General features: G+C 40.8%; 1 protein-coding gene across 1 annotated transcript in view; it reads left to right on the plus strand.

The window, feature by feature from the left end:
- Positions 1 to 17,939, plus strand: part of LOC117088583 (kinesin light chain 2-like) — a 191,985-nt gene extending 174,046 nt beyond the window's left edge. The window contains exon 2 of the mRNA XM_033219841.1: positions 15,064 to 17,939. Coding sequence (XP_033075732.1) covers positions 15,064 to 17,023 — 1,960 coding nt within the window. The 3' untranslated portion in view covers positions 17,024 to 17,939. The remainder of the gene's footprint in view (positions 1 to 15,063) is intronic.
- Positions 17,940 to 22,633: the final 4,694 nt, after the last annotated feature.

Below are 22,633 nucleotides of genomic sequence, written 5' to 3' on the forward strand. Positions count from 1 at the left end.
AGGGATATTCTTCTAAAATTCTCTTTTTTTGTTGTGTCTCTGCCAGGCTTTGTTATCAGGATGATGTTGGTCTCATAAAATGAGTTAGGGAGGATTCTCTCTTTTTCTATTGATTGGAATAATTTCAGAAGGAATGGTACCAGCTCCTCCTTGTACCTCTGGTAGAATTCAGCTGTGAATCCATCTGGTCCTGGACTTTTTTGTTTGGTAGGCTATTAATTATTGCCTCAATTTCAGAACCTGCTATTGGTCTATTCAGGGATTCAACTTCTTCCTGGTTTAGTCTTGGAAGAGTGTAAGTGTCCAGGAAATTATCCATTTCTTCTAGATTTTCTAGTTGATTTGCGTAGAGGCATTTATAGTATTCTCTGATGGTAGTTTGTATTTCTGTGGGGTCGGTGGTGATATCCCCTTTATCATTTTTTATTGCATCTGTTTGATTCCTCTCTCTTTTCTTCTTTATTAGTGTTGCTAGTGGTCTGTCAATTTTGTTGATTTTTTCAAAAAACCAACTCCTGGATTCATTGATTTTTTGGAGGGTTTTTTATGTCTCTATCTCCTTCAGTTCTGCTCTGATCTTAGTTATTTCTTGCCTTCTGCTAGCTTTTGAATGTGTTTGCTCTTGCCTCTCTAGTTCTTTTCATTGTGATGTTAGAGTGTCAATTTTAGATCTTTCCAGCTTTCTCTTGTAGGCATTTAATGCTATAAATTTCGCTCTACACACTGCTTTAAATGTGTCCCAGAGATTCTGGTATGTTGTATCTTTGTTCTCATTGGTTTCAAAGAACATCTTTATTTCTGCCTTCATTTCGTTATGTACCCAGTAGTCATTTAGGAGCAGGTTATTCATTTTCCATGTAGTTGAGTGGGTTTTGATTGAGTTTCTTGGTCCTGAGTTCTAGTTTGATTGCACTGTGATCTGAGAGACAGTTTGTTATAATTTCTGTTCTTTTACATTTGCTAAGGAGTACTTTACCTCCAATTATGTTGTCAATTTTGGAATAAGTGCGATGTGGTGCTGAGAAGAATGTATATTCTGTTGATTTGGAGTGGAGAGTTCTATAGATGTCTATTAGGTTCGCTTGGTGCAGAGATGAGTTCAATTCCTGGATATCCTTGTTAACTTTCTGTCTCGTTGATCTGTCTAATGTTGACAGTGGAGTGTTGAAGTCTCCCATTATTATTGTTTGGGAATCTAAGTGTCTTTGTAAGTCTCTAAGGACTTGCTTTAGGAATTTGGGTGCTCTTGTATTGGGTGCATATATATTTAGGATAGTTAGCTCTTCCTGTTGAATTGATCCCTTTACCATTATGTAATGACCTTGTTTGTCTCTTTTGATCTTTGATGGTTTAAAGTCTATTTCATCAGAGACTGGGATTGCAACCCCTGCTTTTTTTTTTGTTCTCCATTTGCTTGGTAGATCTTCCTCCATCCCTTTATTTTGAGCCTATGTATGTCTCTGCATGTGAGATGGGTCTCCTGAATACAGCAGACTGATGGGTCTTGACTCTTTATCCAGTTTGCCAGTCTGTGTCTTTTAATTGGAGCATTTAGCCCATTTACATTTAAGGTTAAGATTGTTATGTGTGAACTCAATCCTGCCATTATGATATTGGCTGCTTATTTTGCTCGTTAGTTGATGCAGTTTCTTCCTAGCCTCAATGGTCTTTACATTTTGGCGTGTTTTTGCAATGGTTGGTACTGGTTGTTCCTTTCCATGTTTAGGGCTTCCTTCAGGGTTTCTTGTAAGGCAGTCCTGGTGATGACAAAATCTCTAAGCATTTGCTTATCTGTAAAGGATTTTATTTCTCCTTCACTGATGAAACTTAGTTTGGCTGGATATGAAATTCTGGGTTGAAAATTCTTTTCTCTAAGAATGGTGATATTGGCCCCCACTCTCTCCTGGCTTGTAGAGTTTCTGCAGAGAGATCTGCTGTTAGTCTGATGGGCTTCCCTTTGTGGGTAACCCGACCTTTCTCTCTGGCTGCCCTTAAGGTTCTTTCCTTCATTTCAACTTTGGTGAATCTAGCAATTATTTATCTTGGAGTTGCCCTTCTTGAGGAGTATCTTTGTGGCATTCTCTGTATTTCCTGAATTTGAATGTTGGCCTGCCCTACTAGGTTGGGGAAGTTCTCCTGGATGATATCCTGAAGTGTGTCTTCCAACTTGATTCCATTTTTCCCCTCACTTTCAGGCACCCCTATCAGACGTAGATTTGGTCTTTTTACATAATCCCATACTTCTTGCAGGCTTTGTTCATTTCTTTTTCTTCTTTTTCTTTTGGTTTCTCTTCTCACTTCATTTCATTCATTTGATCCTCAATCACTGATACTCTTACTTCCAGTTGATCGAGTCGGTTACTGAAGCTTGTGGATTTGACACGTATTTCTCGTGTCATGGTTTTCATCTCTGTCATTTCATTTATGACCTTCTCTGCATTAATTATTCTAGCTATCAATTCTTCCACTCTTTTTTCAAGATTTTTGGTTTCTTTGCGCTGGGTACATAATTCCTCCTTTAGCTCTGAGAAGTTTGATGGACTGAAGCCTTCTTCTCTCATTTCGTCAAAGTCATTCTCTGACCAGCTTTGATCCGTTGCTGGCGATGAGCTGCACTCCTTTGCAGGGGGAGATGTTCTCTTATTTTTGAATTTCCAGCTTTTCTGCCCTGCTTCTTCCCCATCTTTGTGGTTTTATCTGCCTCTGGTCTTTGATGATGGTTACGTACTGATGGGGTTTTGTCTAGGTGTCCTTCCTGTTTGATAGTTTTCCGTCTGACCATCAGAAGGACTGTCTGTTGGTCTGTTAGAGATTGCTGGAGGTCCACTCCAGACCCTGTTTGCCTGGGTATCAGCAGCAGAGGTTGCAGAAGACAGAATATTGCTGAACAGCGAGGGTACCTGTCTGATTCTTCCTTTGGAAGCTTCCTCTCAGGGGTGTACTCCACCCTGTGAGGTGTGGGGTGTCAGACTGTCCCTAGTGGGGGATGTCTCCCAGTTAGGCTACTCAGGGGTCAGGGACCCACTTGAGCAGGCAGTCTGTCCGTTCTTAGTTCTCAACCTCCATGTTGGGAGATCCACTGCTCTCTTCAAAGCTGTCAGACAGAGTCGTTCACGTCTGCACAGGCCTCTGCTGCTTCCCCTTTTGTTGTTTAGCTGTGCCCAGTCCCCAGAGGTGGAGTCTACAGAGACAGGCAGGATTCCTTGAGCTGCTGTGAGCTCCCCAGCAGCTTTGTTTACCTACTTAAGCCTCAGCAGTGGTGGGCGCCCCTCCCCCAGCCTCACTGCTGCCTTGTGGTTAAATCGCAGACTGCTGTGCTAGCAATGAGGGAGGCTCCGTGGCCGTGGGACCCTCCCAGCCCGGTGTGGGTATAATCTCCTGGTGTGCCCGTTTGCTTGAAGCACAGTATTGGGGTGGGAGTTATCCGATTTTCCAGGTGTTGTGTGTCTCAGTTCCTCTGGCTAGGAAAAGGGATTCCCTTCCCCTTGTGCTTCCCAGCTGAGGCAATGTCTCGCCCTGCTTCAGCTCTCGCTGGTCGGGCTACAGCAGCTGACCAGCACCAATTGTCCAGCACTCCCCATTGAGATGACCCCAGTATGTCAGTCGAAAATGCAGAAATCACCGGTCCTCTATGTCGCTCACGCTGGGAGTTGGAGACTGGAGCTGTTCCTATTAGGCCATCTTGCTCCGCCCCCAGTCTGGTCTAATTCTTCAAAATATGCTTTTCATTGAGCAGTTTGGTAGCACTGTTTTTGGGGAATCTAAGAAGGGATATTTTGGATCGCTATCAAGCCTATAGTAACCAAGGATATATCCTCAGATCAATACAAGAAAGAAGCTTTCTGAGAAGTTATTTGTGTTATGTGTTTTCATCTCACAGAGCAACAGCTTTCTTTCATGAAGCAGTTTGCTAATGCAGTTTTTGCAGAATCGGTAATGGGGTATTTTGGAGCACATTGAGTTCTATAGTGAAAACGTATATATCCTCAGATAAAAAACAGAAGGAAGCCTACCAAGTCACTGCTTAGTGATCTGAGCATTCACCTCACACAGTTAAACTGTTCATTTCTTTGAGCAATTTGCTATTGCTGTTTTCTTGTAATCCACAATGGGATGTTTTGGAGTGCATTGAAGCTTATAGTGACAAAGGAAATATCCTCAGACAAAAACTAGAAAGAAGTTTTCCGGCAAACTGCTTTCTGATTTCTGAATTCATCTCACACACTAACACCTTTCTTATCATGGAGCAATTTGGTAGCACTTTTTGGGTCATCTGAGAATAGAAATTTTGGATCGTCTTGAAGCCTATGGTGACAAAGAAAATATCCTCAGATATAAACTAGAAAGAAGCTTTCTGAGGAACTTATTTGTGATGTGGGAATTTATCTCACAGAGATACGCCTTTGTTTTCATGGAGCCGTTTACTAACACTGCTTTCATGGAAACTCCAAAGTGATGTTTGGGAGTGCAGTGAGACCTCTATTATAAAAAAGTCCTCAGATATTAAGTAGAAAGAAACTTTCTGAGAAACTACTTTATGATGTTTGAATTTAACTACAGAGTTAAACTGTTTTTTCATTGAGCTGTTTGCTAACACTGTTTTCTTGATATCTGAAATGGGATATTTTGGAGCTCATTGAAGCTTAAAGTGACAAAGAAAATATCCTCAGATATTTCAGCATGCATTGAGGCCTATAATGAAAAAGGAATTACCCTCAGATGAAAACTAGAAAGAAGTTTCCTGAGAAACGGTTTGTGATGTGTTATTTCATCTCAAGGAGTTATATGATTCTTTTCATGGATCAGTATGGTAGCACTGTTTTAGTGGAATCTGCAAAGGGATATCTGGGAACTCCTAGAGACCTATGGTGAAAAAAGAAACCACTTCAGATAAAAACTGGAGAGATGGCTTTTGCGAAATGGTTTTGTGATGTGTGAATTCATCTCACAGAGTTAAACCTTTCTTTTCATTGAGCAGATTGGTAACACTGTTTTTGTGGAATCTGCAAAGGGATATTCGGGAGCCCATAGAGTCCAATGGCAAAAAAGGAAATATCTTCAAGTAAAAACTGGAGAGAAGCTTTCTGAGGAATTCCTTTGTGACTTGTGCATTCATTTCATAGAGATAAACTTTTCTGCTGAGGGAGCACTTTCACATCACTGCTTTTGTGGTGTCTGAGAAAGGATACTATGCAGCACATTGAAACCTAAGGCAGAATAGGAAATATCCTCAGATAAAAACTAGAAAGAAGCTTCGTGAGAAACTGCTTTGTTAAGTGTGAATTTGTCTCACAGAGATAAACCTTTCTATTCATTGTAAAGTGTGGTAGCACTGTTTTTGTGGAATATGCAGAGGGATATTTGGGAGCACATAGAGGTATAAGGTGAAAAAAGAAAATTCTTCAGGTAAAAACTGGAGAGAAGTTTTCTCAGAAACTCTTTTGTGATGTGTGCATTCATCTCATAGAGACAAACTTTTCTGTTGAGGGAGCACTTTGGCATCACTGTTTTTGTGGTGTCTGGGAAGGAATATTTGGGAGCGCATTGAAGCCTGTGGTGGAAAAGGAAATAGCCTGATATGAAATCCAGAAAGAAGCATTCTGAGACAACACTGTGATGTGTTAATTCTTCTCACAGCATTACAACATTCTTTTCATGGAGCAGTTCGGTAGCACTGTTTATGGCGAATCTGAGAGGGAGTATTTTGGATCACATTGAAGGTTATGGTGACAAAGCAAATATCCTGATAAAAACTAGAAAAAAGTTTTCTGAGAAATTTCTTTGTAAAGTGTGAATTCGTCTCACAGAGATACACCCTCCTTTTCATGGTGCAGTTTGTTAACACTGTTTTCTTGGAATCTGCAGTGGGATACTTCAGAGCATGTCAAAGCTTACATTGACAAAGGAAATATCCTCAGAAAAAAACTACAAAGAAGCTTTCTGAAGAACTGCTTTGTGATTTGGGAATTCATTTCGCAGAGTTACACTATTCTTTTCGTGTATCAATTTGGTAGCAGTGTTTTTGGGGAATCTGAGAATGGATATCTTGGATCACATTGAAACCTATGGCGACAAATGAAGTATCCTCAGATTAAAAACAAGAAGGAAGCTTTCCGAGAAACTTGCTGGTGATGTGGGAATTTGTCTTACAGAGTTATACCTTTCTGTTTATGTAGCAGTTTGGTTAAACTTTTTCTGTGCAGTCTGCAAAGGGATATTTGGGAGGACATGAGGCCTATGGTGAGAAAGGAAGTATCCTCAGATAAAAACTAGAACGAAGCATTCTGATAAACTGCTTTGTGATGTGTGAATTCAACTTACAGAGTTACCCCATTCTTTTCATTGAGAAGTTTGCTAACACTGTTTTCTTGGAATTTGCAATAGATTATTTCAAAGCCGATTGAAGCTTAGGGTGACAAAGGAAATATCCTCATATAAAAACTAGAAAGAAGATTTCTGAGAAACCACTTTGTGATTTGTGAATTCATCTCATAGTTACATGATTCTTTTCATAGATCAGTTTGGTAGCAGTATTTTTTTGGAATCTGAGAGGGTATACTTTGTATTGCATTGAATACTATGGTGACAAAGGAAATATCCTTAGATAAAAACTAGAAAGAAGCTTTCGGAGAAACTTCTTTGTGATGAGTAAATTCGACTAACAGGTTACACCTTTCTTTTCATGGAGCAGTTTGCTAACACTGTTTTCCTGTAATCTGCAATAGGATATTCTGGAGTGCATTGAGGCCTATAGTTTAAAAGGAAATAACCTCAGATAAAAATTAGAAAGAAGCTTTCTGAGAAACTGCCTTGTGTTGTGTGAATTCATCACACAGAGATATACTGTACTTTTCAATGACCAGTTTGCTTACACTGTTTTCTTGGAATCTGCAATGGGATATGTCAGAGTGTAGTGAAACTTAGGGTGACAAAGGAAATATCCTCAGACAAAAACTAGAAAGAAGCTTTCTGGGAAAGTGCTTTGTGATTTCTGAATTTATCTCACAGAGTTACACGATTCTATTCATGGCACAGTTTGATAGCACTGTTTTGGGGGAATCTGAGAGGGATATTTTGGATTGCATTGAAGCCTATGGTGACAAAGGAAATATCCTCAGAAAGAAACTAGAAAGATGCTTTCTGTGAACGTTCTTCATGATGTGTAAATTCCTCTCACAGTGTAACACCATTCTTTTCATGGAACAGTTAGGTAGCACTGTTTTGGGGGGATCTGAGAATGGATACTTCAGATTGCATTGAAGCATATGGTGACAAAGGAAATATCCTGAGATAAAAATTGGAAAGAAGCTTTCTGAGAAACTGCTTTGTGATTTGTGAATTCATCTCACAGAGTTGTATGATTCTATCCATGGAGCAGTTTGGTAGCTGTTTTTGGGGAATCTGAGAGGGAATATTTTGGATTACATTGAAGACAATGGTGACAAAGGAAATAGTCTCAGATAAAAACTAGAAAGAAGCCTTCTGACAAACTGCTTTGTGACATGTGAATTCATCTCACAGTGTTACTTGATTGACAAGTTGGCTAACACTATTCTCTTGGAATGTGCATCGGGATATTTTGGAGCACATTGAAGTTTATGGTGATGAAGGAAATATCCTCAGACAAAAACCAAAAAGAATCTTTCTGAGAAACTGCTTTGTGATGTGGGAATTCATCCAACAGATTTAATCTTTCTTTTCATGGAGAAGTTTGGTAACACCGTTTTTGGTTAATGTCAGAAGGAACATTTATGATCACATTGAAGCCTAGCATGGCAAACGAATTATCCTCAGATATAAAATAGAAAGATGCTTTCTGAGAAACTTCCTTGTGACGCCTGAATTTATTTCACAGAGGTACACGATTTTTTTTCACAGAAGAGTTTGCTAACACCACTTTCGTGGAATTTTCAAAAGGATATTTGGGAGTGCATGGAGGCCTATTGTGAGAAAGGAAATATCCTCAGATAAAAATTAGAAAGAAATATTCTGAGAAACATCTTTGTGATATGTGAATTCATCTCACAGAGTTACACCATTCTTTTCATGGAACAGCTTGGTAACACTGTTTCTAGGGAGTCTGAGAAGGAATACTTTGGGTTGGATTGAAGCCTTTGGTGACAAAGGAAATAACCTCACATTAACACTAGAAAGAAGCTTTCAGAGAAAGTTCTTTGTAATGTGTGAACTCATCTCACAGAGTTACATGATTCTTTTCTTGGAGTAGTTTTCTAACACTGTTTTCATGGAATCTGCAGCAGGATATTTCGGAGCACATTGAAGACTATGGTGAAAAATGAAATATCCTCAGAAAAAATCAAAAAGAAACTTTCTGAGAAACTGCTTTGTGATGTGTTAATTTATCTCACAGATTTACACCATTGTTTTCATGGAGCAGTTTGCTAACACTGTTGTTGGGGAAACTGCAAAGGGATATTCACGAGTGCATTGAGGCCTATGGTGATAAAAGAAATATCCTGAGACAAAAACTAAAAAGAAACTTTCTGAGAAACTGCTTTGTGATTTGTGTATTCATCTCATAGAGTTATACAATACTTTTCATGGAGCAGTTTGTTAGCACTGTTTTTGGGGAATCTGAGAAGGGATATTTTTGATCACATTGAAGACTATGGTGACAAAGGAAATATCTTCTGATAAAAGCTATAAAGAAGATGTCTGAGAAACTCCTCTGAGATTTGTGAATTGATGTCACGGAGTTACACCTCTCTTTTCATGGAGCAGTTTGGTAGCACTGTTTTTGGGGACTCTGAGAAGGGATATATTTTATCACATTGAAGTCTCAGGTGACAAAGGAAATATCCTCAGCTAAAAAATAGAAAGAATATGTCTGAGAAACTTCTTTGTGATGTGTGAATTCATCTCACAGAGTTACACTTTTCTTTTCATGGAGAAGTTTTCTAACACTGATTTCCTGGAATCTGGAATGGGTATTTAGGAGCACATTGAGGCCTAAATAGAAAAAGAAAGTATCCTCAGATAAAACTTAGACAGAAGCTTTCTGAAAACCTGCTTTGTAATGGGTGAATTCATCTCAGAGAGGTACACTGTTCTTTTCATTGAGCAGTTTGCTTACATTGTTTTCTTGGATTCTGCAATCTGATATTTCAGAGAGAATTGAAGCCTATGGCGACAAAGGAAACATCCTCAGATAAAAACTAGAAAGAAGCTTTCTGAGAAACTTCTTCATGATGTGTGAATTCATCTCGCAGAGTTACCCCTTTCTTTTCATGGAGCAGTTTGGCAACACTGTTTTTGCGGAATCTGCAAAGGGATATCTGGGAGTGCATAGAGTCCAATGGTGAAAAAGGAAATATCTTCAGGTAAAAACTGGAGAGAAGCTTTGTGAGAAACTCCTTTGTAAAATGTGCATTCACGTCATAGATCTATATACTTCTATTGAGGGAGCACTTTGACATCACTGTTTTTGTGGTGCCTGAGAAGGGATATTTGGGAGCTCATGAAATCTATGGTGAGAAAGGAAATATCCTCAGATAACAACTAGAAAGAAAGTTTCTGAGGATGTTGTTTGTGATGTGTGAATTCATCTCACAGACGTACACCTTTCTTTTCATGGAGTAGTTTGCTAACACTGTTTTCATGGAATCTGCAAAGGAATATTTGGGAGCGTATTGAGGTCTATAGCAAATAAGGAAATATCCTCAGATAAAAACGAGAAAGAAGATTTCTGAGAAACTGCTATATAATGTGTGAATTTATCTAACAGAGTTACATTGTTCTTTTCATTCAGCAGTTTGCTAACATTGTTTTCATGGAATCTGCAATCGGGTATTTGGGAGCACATTGAAGTCTGGGTTGACAAATGAAATATCCTCAGATAAAAACCAAAAGGAAGCTTACTGTGAAACTCCTTTGTCATGTGTGAAATTATCTCACAGAGTTTCTAACTTCTTTTCATTGAGAAATTTGCTAACACGTTTTTCATTCAATCTGCAATTCGATATTCAGGAGCACATTGAGGAATATGGTGAAAATGGAAATATCCTCAGATGAAAACTAGAAAGAAGTTTTCTGAGAAACAGTTTTGGGATGTGTAAATGCATCTCACAGGGTTACACCATTCTTTTCATGGAGCTGTTGGGTAGCACTGTTTTATTGGTATCTGAGAAGGGATAATTTGGATCGCATTGAAACCTAGGTAGACAAAGCAAATATCGGCAGATAAAAACTAGAAAGAAACTTTCTAAAAAACTTATTTGTGATGTGTGAATTTATCTCACAGAGTCACACGATTCTTTTCATGGAGCAGTTTGTTAACACTGTTCTCGTGGAATCTGCAGTAGGATATTTTTTAGCACATTGAAGCCTATGGTGTCAAAGGAAATATCCTCAGACAGAAAACCAAAAAGAAACATTCGAGAAACTACTTTGTGATGTGTTAATTCATCTCACAGATTTACACCAATATTTTCATTGAGCAGTTTTGTGACACTGTTTTTGTGGAATCTGCAAAGGGATATTCGAGAGCTTATTGAGACCTATGGTGCAAAAGGAAATATCCTCAGACAAAAGCTAGAAAGATGATTTCTGAGAAACTGCTTTGTGATTTGTGAATTGATCTCATGGAGTTGCATGATTTGTTTCATGGAACAGTTTGGTAGCACTGTTTTTGGGGAATCTGAGAAGGGATATTTTGGATTGCATTGAGGCCTATGGTGACAAAGGAAATAGCTTCAGATAAAAACTAGAAAGAAGCTTTCTGAGAAAGTTCGTTGTGATTTTTGAATTCAACTCACAGAGTTACATTTTTCTTTTCATGGAGCAGTTTGCTAACACTGTTTTGGTGGAATCTGCAAAGGGATATTTGGGAGCGCAATGAGACCTACAGTGAAAAAAGAAATATCATCAGATAAAAACTAGAAAGAATCTTTCTGAGAAACTTCTTTCTGATGTGTGAATTCATCTCACAGAGTTATGCCATTCTTTTCATTTAGCAGTTAGCTAACACCATTATCTTGGATTCTCAAAAGGGATAACTGAGAGTGCATTGAAGCTTAAAGTGACCAAGGGAATTCCCTCATATAAAAACTAGAAAGAAACTTTCTGAGAAAATGCTTTCTGATGTGATAATTCATCTCACAGAGTTACATGATGCTTCTCATGGAGCAGTTTGGTAGGCCTGTTTTTGGGGAGTCTGAGAAGGGATATTTTGGATCACATTGAAGCCTAGGGTGACAAAGGAAGCATCCTCAGATAAGAATTAGAAAGAAACTTTCTGAGAAAGTACTTTGTGATGTGTGAATTCATCTTGCAGAGTAACACCGATTTTTCCATTGAGCAGTTTGATAGCACTGTTTTCATGGAATCTGTAATAGGATATTTTGGAGCACATTAAAGCCTAGGTGACCAAGGAAATATCCTCAGAAAATAAACAAAACAAGCTTTCTGAGAGCTGCTTTGTGATGTATGAATTCATCTCACAGAGTTACGTTCTTCTTTTCATTGAGCAGTTTTCTAACACTATTTTCTTGGAATCTGCAATGGGATATTTCAGAGTGCATTAAAGGTTAGGGAGACAAATAATATATCCTCAGACAAAAACTAGAAAGAAAACTCCTGAGAAACTGCTTTGTGATTTGTGAAGTCATCTCATTGATTTACATGATTCTTTTCATGGAACAGTGTGGTAGCACTGTTTTTGAGGACTCTGAGAAGGGATATTTGGATGGCATTTAAGCCTATGGTGACAAAGGAAATATCCTCAGATAAAAAATAGAAAGAAACTTTCTGAAAAACTTCTTCACGATGTGCAAATTCATATCACAGAGTTAGACATTTCTTTTCAAGGGGCAGTTTGATAATACTCTTTTCATGTAATCTGCAATGGGATATTTGGGAGGGCATTGAATCCTATGGTGAAAAATCAAATATCCTCAGATAAAAACTAGAAAGAAGCTTTCTGAGAAAGTTCTTTATTTTGTGTGAATTCAACTCACAGAGTTACACCTTTCTTTTCATGGAACAGTTTTCTAACACTGTTTTGTTGGAATTTGAAAAGTAATATTCGGGAGTGCATTGAAGCCTGTTGTGAGAAAGGGAATATCCTCAGAAGAAGATTTCTGAGAAACTGCTTTGTGATGTATGACTTCATCTCAGAGTGTTACACCTTTCTTTTCTTGGAGCAGTTTGTTAAAACTGTTCTCATGGAATCTGCAAAGGGATATTTGGGAGTACATTGAAGCCTACAGTGAATAGGAAGTATTCTCAGATAAAAACTAGAAAGAAGCTTTCAAGGAAACTGCTTTCTGATGTTTGAATTCATCTCACAGATTTACACCATTCTTTTCATTGAACAGTTTGATAACACTGTTTTCGTGGAATCTGCAATCTTAATATTATATTTGGGAATGCATTGAAGCTTAGGGTGAGTAAGGAAATATATTCAGACAAAACTTAGAAAGAAGCTTTCTGAGAAATCGCTTTGTGATATGTCAATTCATCGCACTGATTTACACGATTCTTTTCATGGAGCCCTTTGTTAGCACTATTCTTGTCGTGTCTGATAAGGGATATTTGCAAGCAAATGGAAGCTGATGGTGGAAAAGGAAATATCCTGGGATAAAAACTAGAAAGAAGCTTTCTGAGAAATTTATTTGTGATGCATGTATTCATCACATAGAATTAAACCATTGTTTTTCTTGAGTAGTTTGGTAGCATTGTTTTAATGTAATTTGCAAAGGGATATTGGGGAGTTCCTACAGGCTTTCAGTAAAAAAGGAAATAACGTCAGACAAAAACTGTAGAGAAGCTATTGGATAAATAGCTTTGATACGTTTTCTGAGAAACAGCTTTTTGATATGTGAATTCATCTCACAGAATTATACCATTCTATTAATAGAATACTTTGGTAGCACTGTTTTTGGGATCTGAGAAGGAATATTATGGATCGCATTGAAGCCTATGGTGACAAAGGAAATATTCTGATAAAATCTAGAAAAAAACTCTGTGAGAAACTTCTTTGTCATGTGTGAATTCATCTCACGGGGTTTCACGACTCTTTTCATGGATTGCTTTTGTAGCACTGTTTTTAGGGAATCTGAGAAGGGATATTTTGGATCACATTGAAGCCTGTGGTGGCAAAGGACATATCCTCAGATAAGAAACAAAAAATTTTCTGAGAATCTGCTTTGTGATGTGTGAATTCATCTCACAGATGTACACTATTCTTTTTATGGAGCATCTTGGTAGCACTCTTTTTCTAGAATCTGAGAAGGGCTATTTCGGGTCGCATTGTAGCCTATGGTGACAAAGGGAACATTCTCAGTTAAAAACTAGATAGAACTTTTCTGAGAAACTGCTTTGTGATGTGCATATTCATCTCACGGAGTAGCACAATTCTTTTCTTGGAGCAGGTTGCTAAAATTGTTTTCATGGCTTCTGCAAAGGGATATTCAGTAGTGCAATGAGCAATATGGTGAAATAGGAAAGGTCCTCAGATAAAAACTAGAAAGAAGCCTTCTGAGAAACAGTTTTGTGATGTGAGAATTCATTTCACAGAATTACACCACAATTTTCATGAAGCAGTGTGGGAGTACTGTTTTTGGGGAACTCAAGAAGGAATATTTTGAATTTCATTGAAGCCTGTGGTGACAAAGGAAATATTCTCAGATAAAAACTAGAAAGAAGCTTTCTGAGAAAGTGCTTTCTAATGTCTGAATTCATCTCAGAGAGGTACAATGTTATTTTCATTGCACAGTTTGTGAACACTGTTTTCTTGGAATCTATAATTGGATCAGATATTTCAGAGTGCATTGAAGCTTATGGTGACAAAGTAAATATTCTCTTATAAAAGCTAGAAAGAAGCTTTCTGAGAAACCACTTTGTGATGTGATAATTCATCTAGCCGAGTTACACGATTGTTTTCATGAATCAGTTTGGAAGCATTGTTTTTGGGGAATCTGCAATAGGATATTCAGGAGTGAATTGAAGCCTATGATGACAAAGAAAATATACTCAGACAAAAAATTTTTTGAGAAACTGCTTTGTGATATGTGAATTTCTCTCAGAGATTTACACCTTTATTTTCATGGAGCTGTTTGCTAACACTATTTTCGTGGGATCTGCAAAGGGATATTCATGAGTGCATTGAAGCTTATGTTGACAAAGGATAGTTCCTTTTTCACCATAGGACTCAGTGCACTCCATAATATCCCAATGCAGATTCCAAGAAAACAGTGTTAACAAACTGCTTAATGAAAAGAACAGTGTAACTCTGTGAGATAAATTCACAAATCACAAAGCAGTTTCTCAGAAAGTTATTTTTGCTTTTTATCTGAGGATACTTTCTTTGTCACCATAGGCTTCACTGAGTTCTAAAATATTTCTTCTCAGATTCCCCAAAAACCGTGCTACCAGACTGATCCATGAAAATAACTGTGTAATTCTGTGAGCAAGATTAACACAGAACAAAGCGGCTTCTCAGAAAGCTTCTTTCTAGTTTTTATATGTGTATACTTCCTTTCTCACCATAAGGTTCAATGTGCTCCGAAATATCTCATTGCGGATTATAAGTAAACAGTGTTAGCAAACTGCTCAATGAAAAGAACAGTGTAAATCTGTGAGGTGAATTCACACATCACAAAGCGGTCCTTCTGAAGGCTTCTTTATGGTTTTTAACTGGGAATATATCCCCATAGTCTTCAATGTTCTCCCAAACATCCTACTGCAGATTTCACAAAACAGTGTTAGCAACTGCTCTATGACAAGAATGGTGTAACTCGGCGAGATGAATTCACACATCACAAAGTAGTTTCTCCGAAAGCTTCTTTTTATTATTCAGATGAGGATATTTCCTTTTTCTCTATAGGCCTAAATATGCTCACAAATACCCCTTTGCAGATTCCACAAAAACAGTGTTAGCATACTTCCCCATGAAAAGAAAGTTATAACACTGTGAGATGAATTCACACATCACAAAGAACTTTCTCAGAAAGCTTCTTTCTGGTTTCTACCAAGGATATTTCCTTTGTCAGCATGGGCTTCAACCCAATCCAAAATATCCCTTTTCAGATTCCCCAAGAACAGTTTTAACAAACTTCTCCGGTTTCGCCCCCTCCGACGCCACCGAGGCCCGGCGCCTGCCTCCCCACACCCTCGTCCCACAGACGCCACAACAGTGGCCATGATGGTGCTTCCACGGGAGGATAAGCTGAGCCAGGATGAGATCGTGCTGGGCACCAAGGCCATCATCCAGGGACTGGAGACTCTGCGTGGGGAGCATCGTGCCCTGCTGGCTCCTCTGGTTGCACCTGAGGCCGGCGAAGCCGAGCCTGGCTTGCAGGAGCGCTGCATCCTCCTGCATCGCTCCCTGGAAGCCATTGAGCTTGGGCTGGGGGAGGCCCAGGTGATCTTGGCACTGTCGAGCCACCTGGGGGCTGTAGAATCAGAGAAGCAGAAGCTGCGGGCGCAGGTGCAGCGCCTGGTGCAGGAGAACCAGTGGCTGCGTGAGGAGCTGGTGGGAATGCAGCAGAAGCTGCAGTGCAGTGAGCAGGCCGTGGCCCAGCTGGAGGAGGAGAAGCAGCACCTGCTGTTCATGAGCCAGATCCGCAAGTTGGATGAAGACACTTCCCCTAACGAGGAGAAGGGGGACGTCCCCAAAGACACACTGGATGACCTGTTCCCTAATGAGGATGAGCAGAGCCCAGCCCCTAGCCCAGGAGGAGGGGATGTGTCTGGTCAGCATGGGGGCTACGAGATCCCGGCCCGGCTCCGCACCCTGCACAACTTGGTGATCCAATACGCCTCACAGGGCCGCTACGAGGTAGCTGTGCCACTCTGCAAGCAGGCACTCGAAGACCTGGAGAAGACGTCAGGCCACGACCACCCTGACGTTGCCACCATGCTGAACATCCTGGCACTGGTATATCGGGATCAGAACAAGTATAAGGAGGCTGCCCACCTACTCAATGATGCTCTGGCCATCCGGGAGAAAACACTGGGCAAGGACCACCCAGCTGTGGCTGCGACACTAAACAACCTGGCGGTCCTGTATGGCAAGAGGGGCAAGTACAAGGAGGCTGAGCCGTTGTGCAAGCGGGCACTGGAGATCCGAGAGAAGGTCCTAGGCAAGTTTCACCCAGATGTGGCCAAGCAGCTCAGCAACCTGGCCCTGCTGTGCCAGAACCAGGGCAAAGCCGAGGAGGTGGAATACTACTATTGGCGGGCACTGGAGATCTATGCTACACGCCTTGGGCCCGATGACCCCAATGTAGCCAAGACCAAGAACAATCTGGCTTCCTGCTACCTGAAGCAGGGCAAGTACCAGGATGCAGAGACCCTGTACAAGGAGATCCTCACCCGTGCTCATGAGAAAGAGTTTGGTTCTGTCAATGGGGACAACAAGCCCATCTGGATGCATGCAGAGGAACGGGAGGAAAGCAAGGATAAGTGCCGGGACAGCGCCCCCTATGGAGAATATGGCAGCTGGTACAAGGCCTGTAAAGGAGACAGCCCCACAGTCAACACCACCCTGCGCAGCTTGGGGGCCCTATATCGGCTCCAGGGCAAGCTGGAAGCCGCACACACACTGGAGGACTGTGCCGGCCGCAACCGCAAGCAGGTTTTGGACCCCGCAAGCCAGACCAAGGTGGTGGAACTGCTGAAAGATGGCAGTGGCGGGCGGGGAGACTGCCGTGGCAGCCGAGATGTGGCCGGGGGTGCCGGGCCCCGGTCTGAGTCTGACCTCGAGGATGCAGGACCTACAGCTGAGTGGAGTGGGGATGGCAGTGGTTCCTTGTGGCGCAGCGGCTCCTTTGGGAAGCTACGAGATGCCCTGAGGCGCAGCAGTGAGATGCTGGTAAAGAAGCTGCAGGGGGGCAGCCCTCAGGAACCCCCTAATATCAGGATGAAGCGGGCCAGTTCCCTCAACTTCCTCAACAAGAGCGTGGAAGAGCCGACCCAGCCTGGAGGCACAGGTCTCTCTGACAGCTGCACTCTCAGCTCCAGCTCCATGGACCTCTCCCAACGAAGCTCCCTGGTGGGCTAATGCTGAAGGGGCAGCCAGTCACCAGAGCGCCCACCTGGCACACCCCCCTCACCTCAGCCCTGCTCATGGGCCTGCTGCTTGTCCCGCCTGTCTCTCCCACAGCCCCTGTCTTTTCTGTTCAATCTCAGAGTAACATTCTCCCTTGTCATCTCAGCCTGAGCCCTGGAGGCTGGGCCTGCCCACTCCAGCTCGATCCCTTATTTATTCCTTCCAGCAGGGCCCTCTTCCTTAGGTTCAGGGCCAGCAGGAGGTGCCAGCTGGAGTCTCCACCATAGACTCAGTGGCCTGGCCTCCCCAGACCCTAGAGCCAAGAACACTAAGCACTCGCCGGCCCTTCAACACCCTCGCCCTCCCTCCCGACTGAACCCTGCCGTTGCTTCTGTATATAGAGAAATAAGTTATTGGCCGCACCCCACCCTTCAGTCCACGGTACTACCCGGGCCTCCCCTCGTCCCTCCTCTAGTGGTACCGCCCAGGCCTTAATCACCCCCATTCCGTGCAGTGGTATCTCCCAGGCTCCACATTATCGGAGTGGCGCCTCCCAGGTGGCTCCCAGGACCTTCTCGTGCTCCTCCTGGCCTCTGAGGGATGCGTCCTACCCCGCCATCGCCCCGTGCCCCAGGACGGGGACCTCCCCTTAGTCAGTCCTCCGACCGCCAGGCCCTGCCCCGCATCCCGGCCTTATGCACTGCTCCTCCCACCCGGCCCCGCCCAGGCAGGGCCCGACCCCGCACCGGGCACCGCCCACCGAGCCATCCTGCCACGCCTCTCCCACGCCTGCAGCTTTTCGCCAGGGGCGGTGACGGTCCCTTGGTGGCAGGAGGGGCTCCCCCTGTTGCGGGTGAGGTGGCTGCTCTCTATTTTCAGATGTTGCTGTAGAAATAAAGACGGTTTGAATCTGAAAAAAAAAAAAAAACTTCTCCATGAAAAGAATCATGTGACTCTATGAAATGAATTCACAAATTAGAAAGCAGTCTCTCAGAAATCTTCTTCCTGATTTTTGTCAGAGGATATTTCTTTTCTCACCATATGCTTCAATGTGATCTGAAATATCTCATTACAGATTCTGAGAAAACAGTGTTAGCAAACTGCTCAATTAAAAGAACTGTGTCACTCTGTGAGATAAATTGACACATCACACTGCAATTTCTTGGAAAGCTTCTTTCTAGATTTTGTGTGAGGATATTTCCTTTTTCAAAATAGGTCTCAATGTGCTTGCAAATATCCCTTTACAGATTCCACAAAATTAGTTTTAGCAAACTGCTCCATGGAAAGAAAGGTTTAAATCTCTGAGATGAATTCACACATCACAAAGTAGTTTCTCAGAAAGTTTCTTTTTGTTTTTTTTCTGAGGATAATTCCTTTGTCACCATATGCTTCAATGCACTCCCAAATATCATATTGCACATTCCCAAAAACAGTGCTACAAAACTGATCCACGAAAAGACTCATGTAACTCTGTGAGATAAATTAACACACCACAAAGTGGTTTCTCAGAAAGCTTCTTTCTTATTTTTATACGAGGATATTTCCTTTGTCTCCATAAGCTTAAATGCACTCTGAAATATCCGATCTGATTGTAGATTCCAAGAAAATATCCGATCTGATTGTAGATTCTGCTCAGGGAAAAAAAATTTTAACTCTCTGAGATGAATTCACACATCACAAAAAAGTTTCTCATAAAACTTCTTTCTAGTTTTAGTCTGAGGATATTTTTGCTTTTCAAAAAAGGCCTCAGTGCATTCATGAATATCTCTTTGCAGATCCCACAAAAATAGTGTTAGCAAAGAGCTCCATGAAAATAATAATGTAAATCTCTGAGAGGAATACCACAAAAACCTTAGAAGAAAACCTAGGTAATACCATTCAAAAACACCAAAAGCAATGACAGGAAAAGCAAAAATTGGCAAATGGGATCTAATTAAACTAAGGAGCTTCTGCACAGCGAAAGAAACTACCATCAGAGTGAACAGGCAACCTAGAGAATGGGATAAAATTTTTGCAATACTCATCTGACAAAGGGCTAATATCCAGAATATACAAAGAACTCAAACAAATTTACAAGAAAAAAAAAAACAATCCCATCAAAAAGTGGGCAAAGGATATAAACAGACATTTCTCAAAAGAAGACATTCATACAGCCAACAGACACATGAAAAAATGCTCATCATCACTGGCCATCAGAGAAATGCAAATCAAAACCACAATGAGATACCACCTCACACCAGTTAGAATGGCAATCATTAAAAAGTCAGGAAACAACAGATGCTGGAGAGGATGTGGAGAAATAGGAACACTTTTACCCTGTTGGTGGGATTGTAAACTAGTTCAACCATTATGGAAAACAGTATGGCGATTCCTCAAGGATCTAGAACTAGATGTACCATATGACCCAGCCATCCCACTACTGGGTATATACCCAAAGGATTATAAATCATGCTGCTATAAAGACACATGCACACATATGTTTATTGCGGCACTATTCACAATAGCAAAGACTTGGAATCAACCCAAATGTCCATCTGTGACAGACTGGATTAAGAAAATGTGGCACATATACACCATGGAATACTATGCAGCCATAAAAAAGGATGAGTTTGCGTCCTTTGTAGGGACATGGATGGAGCTGGAAACCATCATTCATAGCAAACTATCACAAGAAGAGAAAACCAAACACCGCATGTTCTCCCTCATAGGTGGGAACTGAACAGTGAGATCACTTGGACCCCGGAAGGGGAACATCACACACCGGGGCCTATCATGGGGAGGGGGGAGAGGGAGGAATTGCATTGGGAGTTATACCTGATATAAATGATGAATTGATGGGTGCTGACGAGTTGATGGGTGCAGCACACCAACAAGGCACAAGTATACATATGTAACAAACCTGCACGTTATGCACATGTACCCTAGAACTTAAAGTATAATAAAAAAATTAAAAAACAAAAACTAGAAAGCAGCTTTCTGAGAAAGTTCTCTGTGATGTGTTAATTCATCTCACAGAGTTACACCTTTCTTTTCATGCAGGAGTTTGCTAACACTGCTTTGGTGGAATCTGTAAAGGGATATTTGGGAGCACATTGAGTATTATAGTTAAAAAGTAAATATCCTCTTACATTTACTAGAAAGAAGCTTTCTCAGGAACTGCTGTGTGATGTGTGAATTCATCTCACTGAGTTACATGATTCTTTTCATGGATCAGTTTGGTAGCACTGTATTTGGGGAATCTGAGAAGGGATATTTTGAATTACATTGAAGTCTATGGTGACAAGGGAAATATCCTCAGATTAAAAACTACATAGAAGCTTTCTGAGAAAATTCTTTGTGATGTGTGAGTTCATCTAAAGGGTTACACATTTCCTTTCATGGAGCAGTTTGCTAACACTGTTTTCGTGGAATCTGCAAAGGGATATTTGGGAGAGCATGGAAGCCAATGATGGAAAAGGAAATACCCTGAGATAGAAACTAGAAACAATCTTTCTGAGAAATTTCTTTGTTTTGGGTGAATTCATCACACAGAGTTACACCTTTGTTTTCTTTGAGCAGCTTGGTAGCACTATTTTAATGGAATCTGCAAAGTTATATTTGGGAGCTCCTAGAGGTTTATGGTTAAAAAGTAAATAACTTCAGGTAAAAACTGGAGAGAATCTTTTCGAGAAATGATTTTGTGATGTGTGTGTTCATCTCATAGAGTTTAACTGTTTAACCTTTTTTTGATGGAGCAATTCAGCAACACTGTTTTTGTGGTACCTGAGAGGTGTTATTTAGGAGTACATTGAAGCCTTTAATGACAAAGGAAATATCGTCAGAAAACAACCAAGAAGAAGCTTTCTGTGAAACTGCTTTGTGATGTGTGAATTCATCTCACCGAGTTTTACCATTCCTTTCATTGAGAAGTTAGCTAATAATTTTTTCGATTAATCTGCAATGGGATATTCGAGAGTGTATTGAGGATATTTGGGAGTGCATTGAGGCCTATGGTGAAAAAGGAAATATCCTCCGATAAAAACAAGAAAGATATTTTCTGAGAAACATCTTTGTGATATGTGAATTCATCTTCCAGAATCACACAATTCTTTTCATGGATCAGTTTGGGAGCACTGTTTTTGGGGAATCTGTGATGGGATATTTTGGAACACGTTGAAGCCTATTGTGACAAAGGAAACATCCTCAGATATATACTAGAAACACGCTTTCTGAGAAACTTCTTTGTAGTGTATGAATTCATCGTACAGAGTTACACCATTCTTTTTTTTTTTTTTTTGAGACGGAGTCTCGCTCTGTCACCAAGGCTGGAGAGCAGTGGCCAGATCTCAGCTCACTGCAAGCTCTGCCTCTTGGGTTTACACCATTCTCCTGCCTCAGCCTCCCGAGTGGCTGGGACTACAGGCACTCACCACCTCGCCCGGCTTAGTTTTTTGTATTATTTAGTAGAGATGGGGTTTCACCATGTTAGCCAGGATGGTCTTGATCTCCTGACCTCGTGATCCACCCATCTCGGCCTCCCAAAGTGCTGAGATTACAGGCTTGAGCCACCACGCCCGGCCGAGTTACACCATTTTTTTAATTGATCAGTTTGCTAACACTCTTTTCATGGAATCTGCAAAGGTATACATTGGAGTGCATTGAGACCTATGGTGAAAAAGAAAATAATCTCAGATAAAAAGTAGAAAGAATCTTTATGAGAAACTGCTTTGTGATGTGTGAATTCATCTCACTGTATTACACTGAAGTTTTCATTGAGCAGTTTGCTAACACTGTTTTCTTGGAATCTGCAATGGGATATTTTGGAGTGCATTGAAGCTTATGGTGACATAGGAAATATCCTCATATAAAAACTAGAAAGAAGCTTTCTGAGAAACCACTTCATGATATGTTAATTCATCTCACAGTGTTACATGATCCTTTTTATGGATCAGTTTGGTAACAGTGTTTTTGGGGAATCTAGGAAGCGATATTTCAATCACATTGAAGCCTATGGTGACAAAGGAAATATCCTCAGATAAAAACCAGAAAGAAGCTTTCTGAGAAAGTTCTTTGTGATGCATGAATTCATCTCAGAAAGTTACACGTTTCTTTTCATGGAGCAGTTTGTTAACACTGTTTTCATATAATATGCAATGGAATATTCTGGAGTGCATTGAGGCCTATAGTGAAAAACTAAATATCCTCATGTAAAAACTAGAAGGAAGCTTTCTGAGAAACAGCTTTCTGATGTGTGAATTCATCTTACAGATTCCCCCAAGACAGTGCAACCAAATGATTAAATGAAAAGAATCATGTAACTCTGTGAGATGAGTTAACACATCACAAAGCGGTTTCTCAGAAAGCATCTTTCTACTTTATATGAGGATATTTCCATTGTCACCATAAGCTTCTGTGTACTCCAAAATATCCCATTACTGCCTGGAAGAAAACAGTGTTAGCAAACTGCTCAATGAAAAGTACAGTGTAACACTGTGACATGAATTCACACATGACAAAGCAGTTTCTCAGATAGCTTCTTTCTAGTTTTTAACTGAGGATATTTTCTTTTTCACCATAGGCCTCAATGTGCTCCCAATATATGCCTTTAGATATTCCACAAAATCAGTGTAGGCAGACTGTTCC

The sequence above is a fragment of the Trachypithecus francoisi genome, unplaced genomic scaffold (genome assembly GCF_009764315.1).
Source record: "Trachypithecus francoisi isolate TF-2019V2 unplaced genomic scaffold, Tfra_2.0 Lachesis_group10, whole genome shotgun sequence".
Classification (NCBI taxonomy): domain Eukaryota; kingdom Metazoa; phylum Chordata; class Mammalia; order Primates; family Cercopithecidae; genus Trachypithecus; species Trachypithecus francoisi.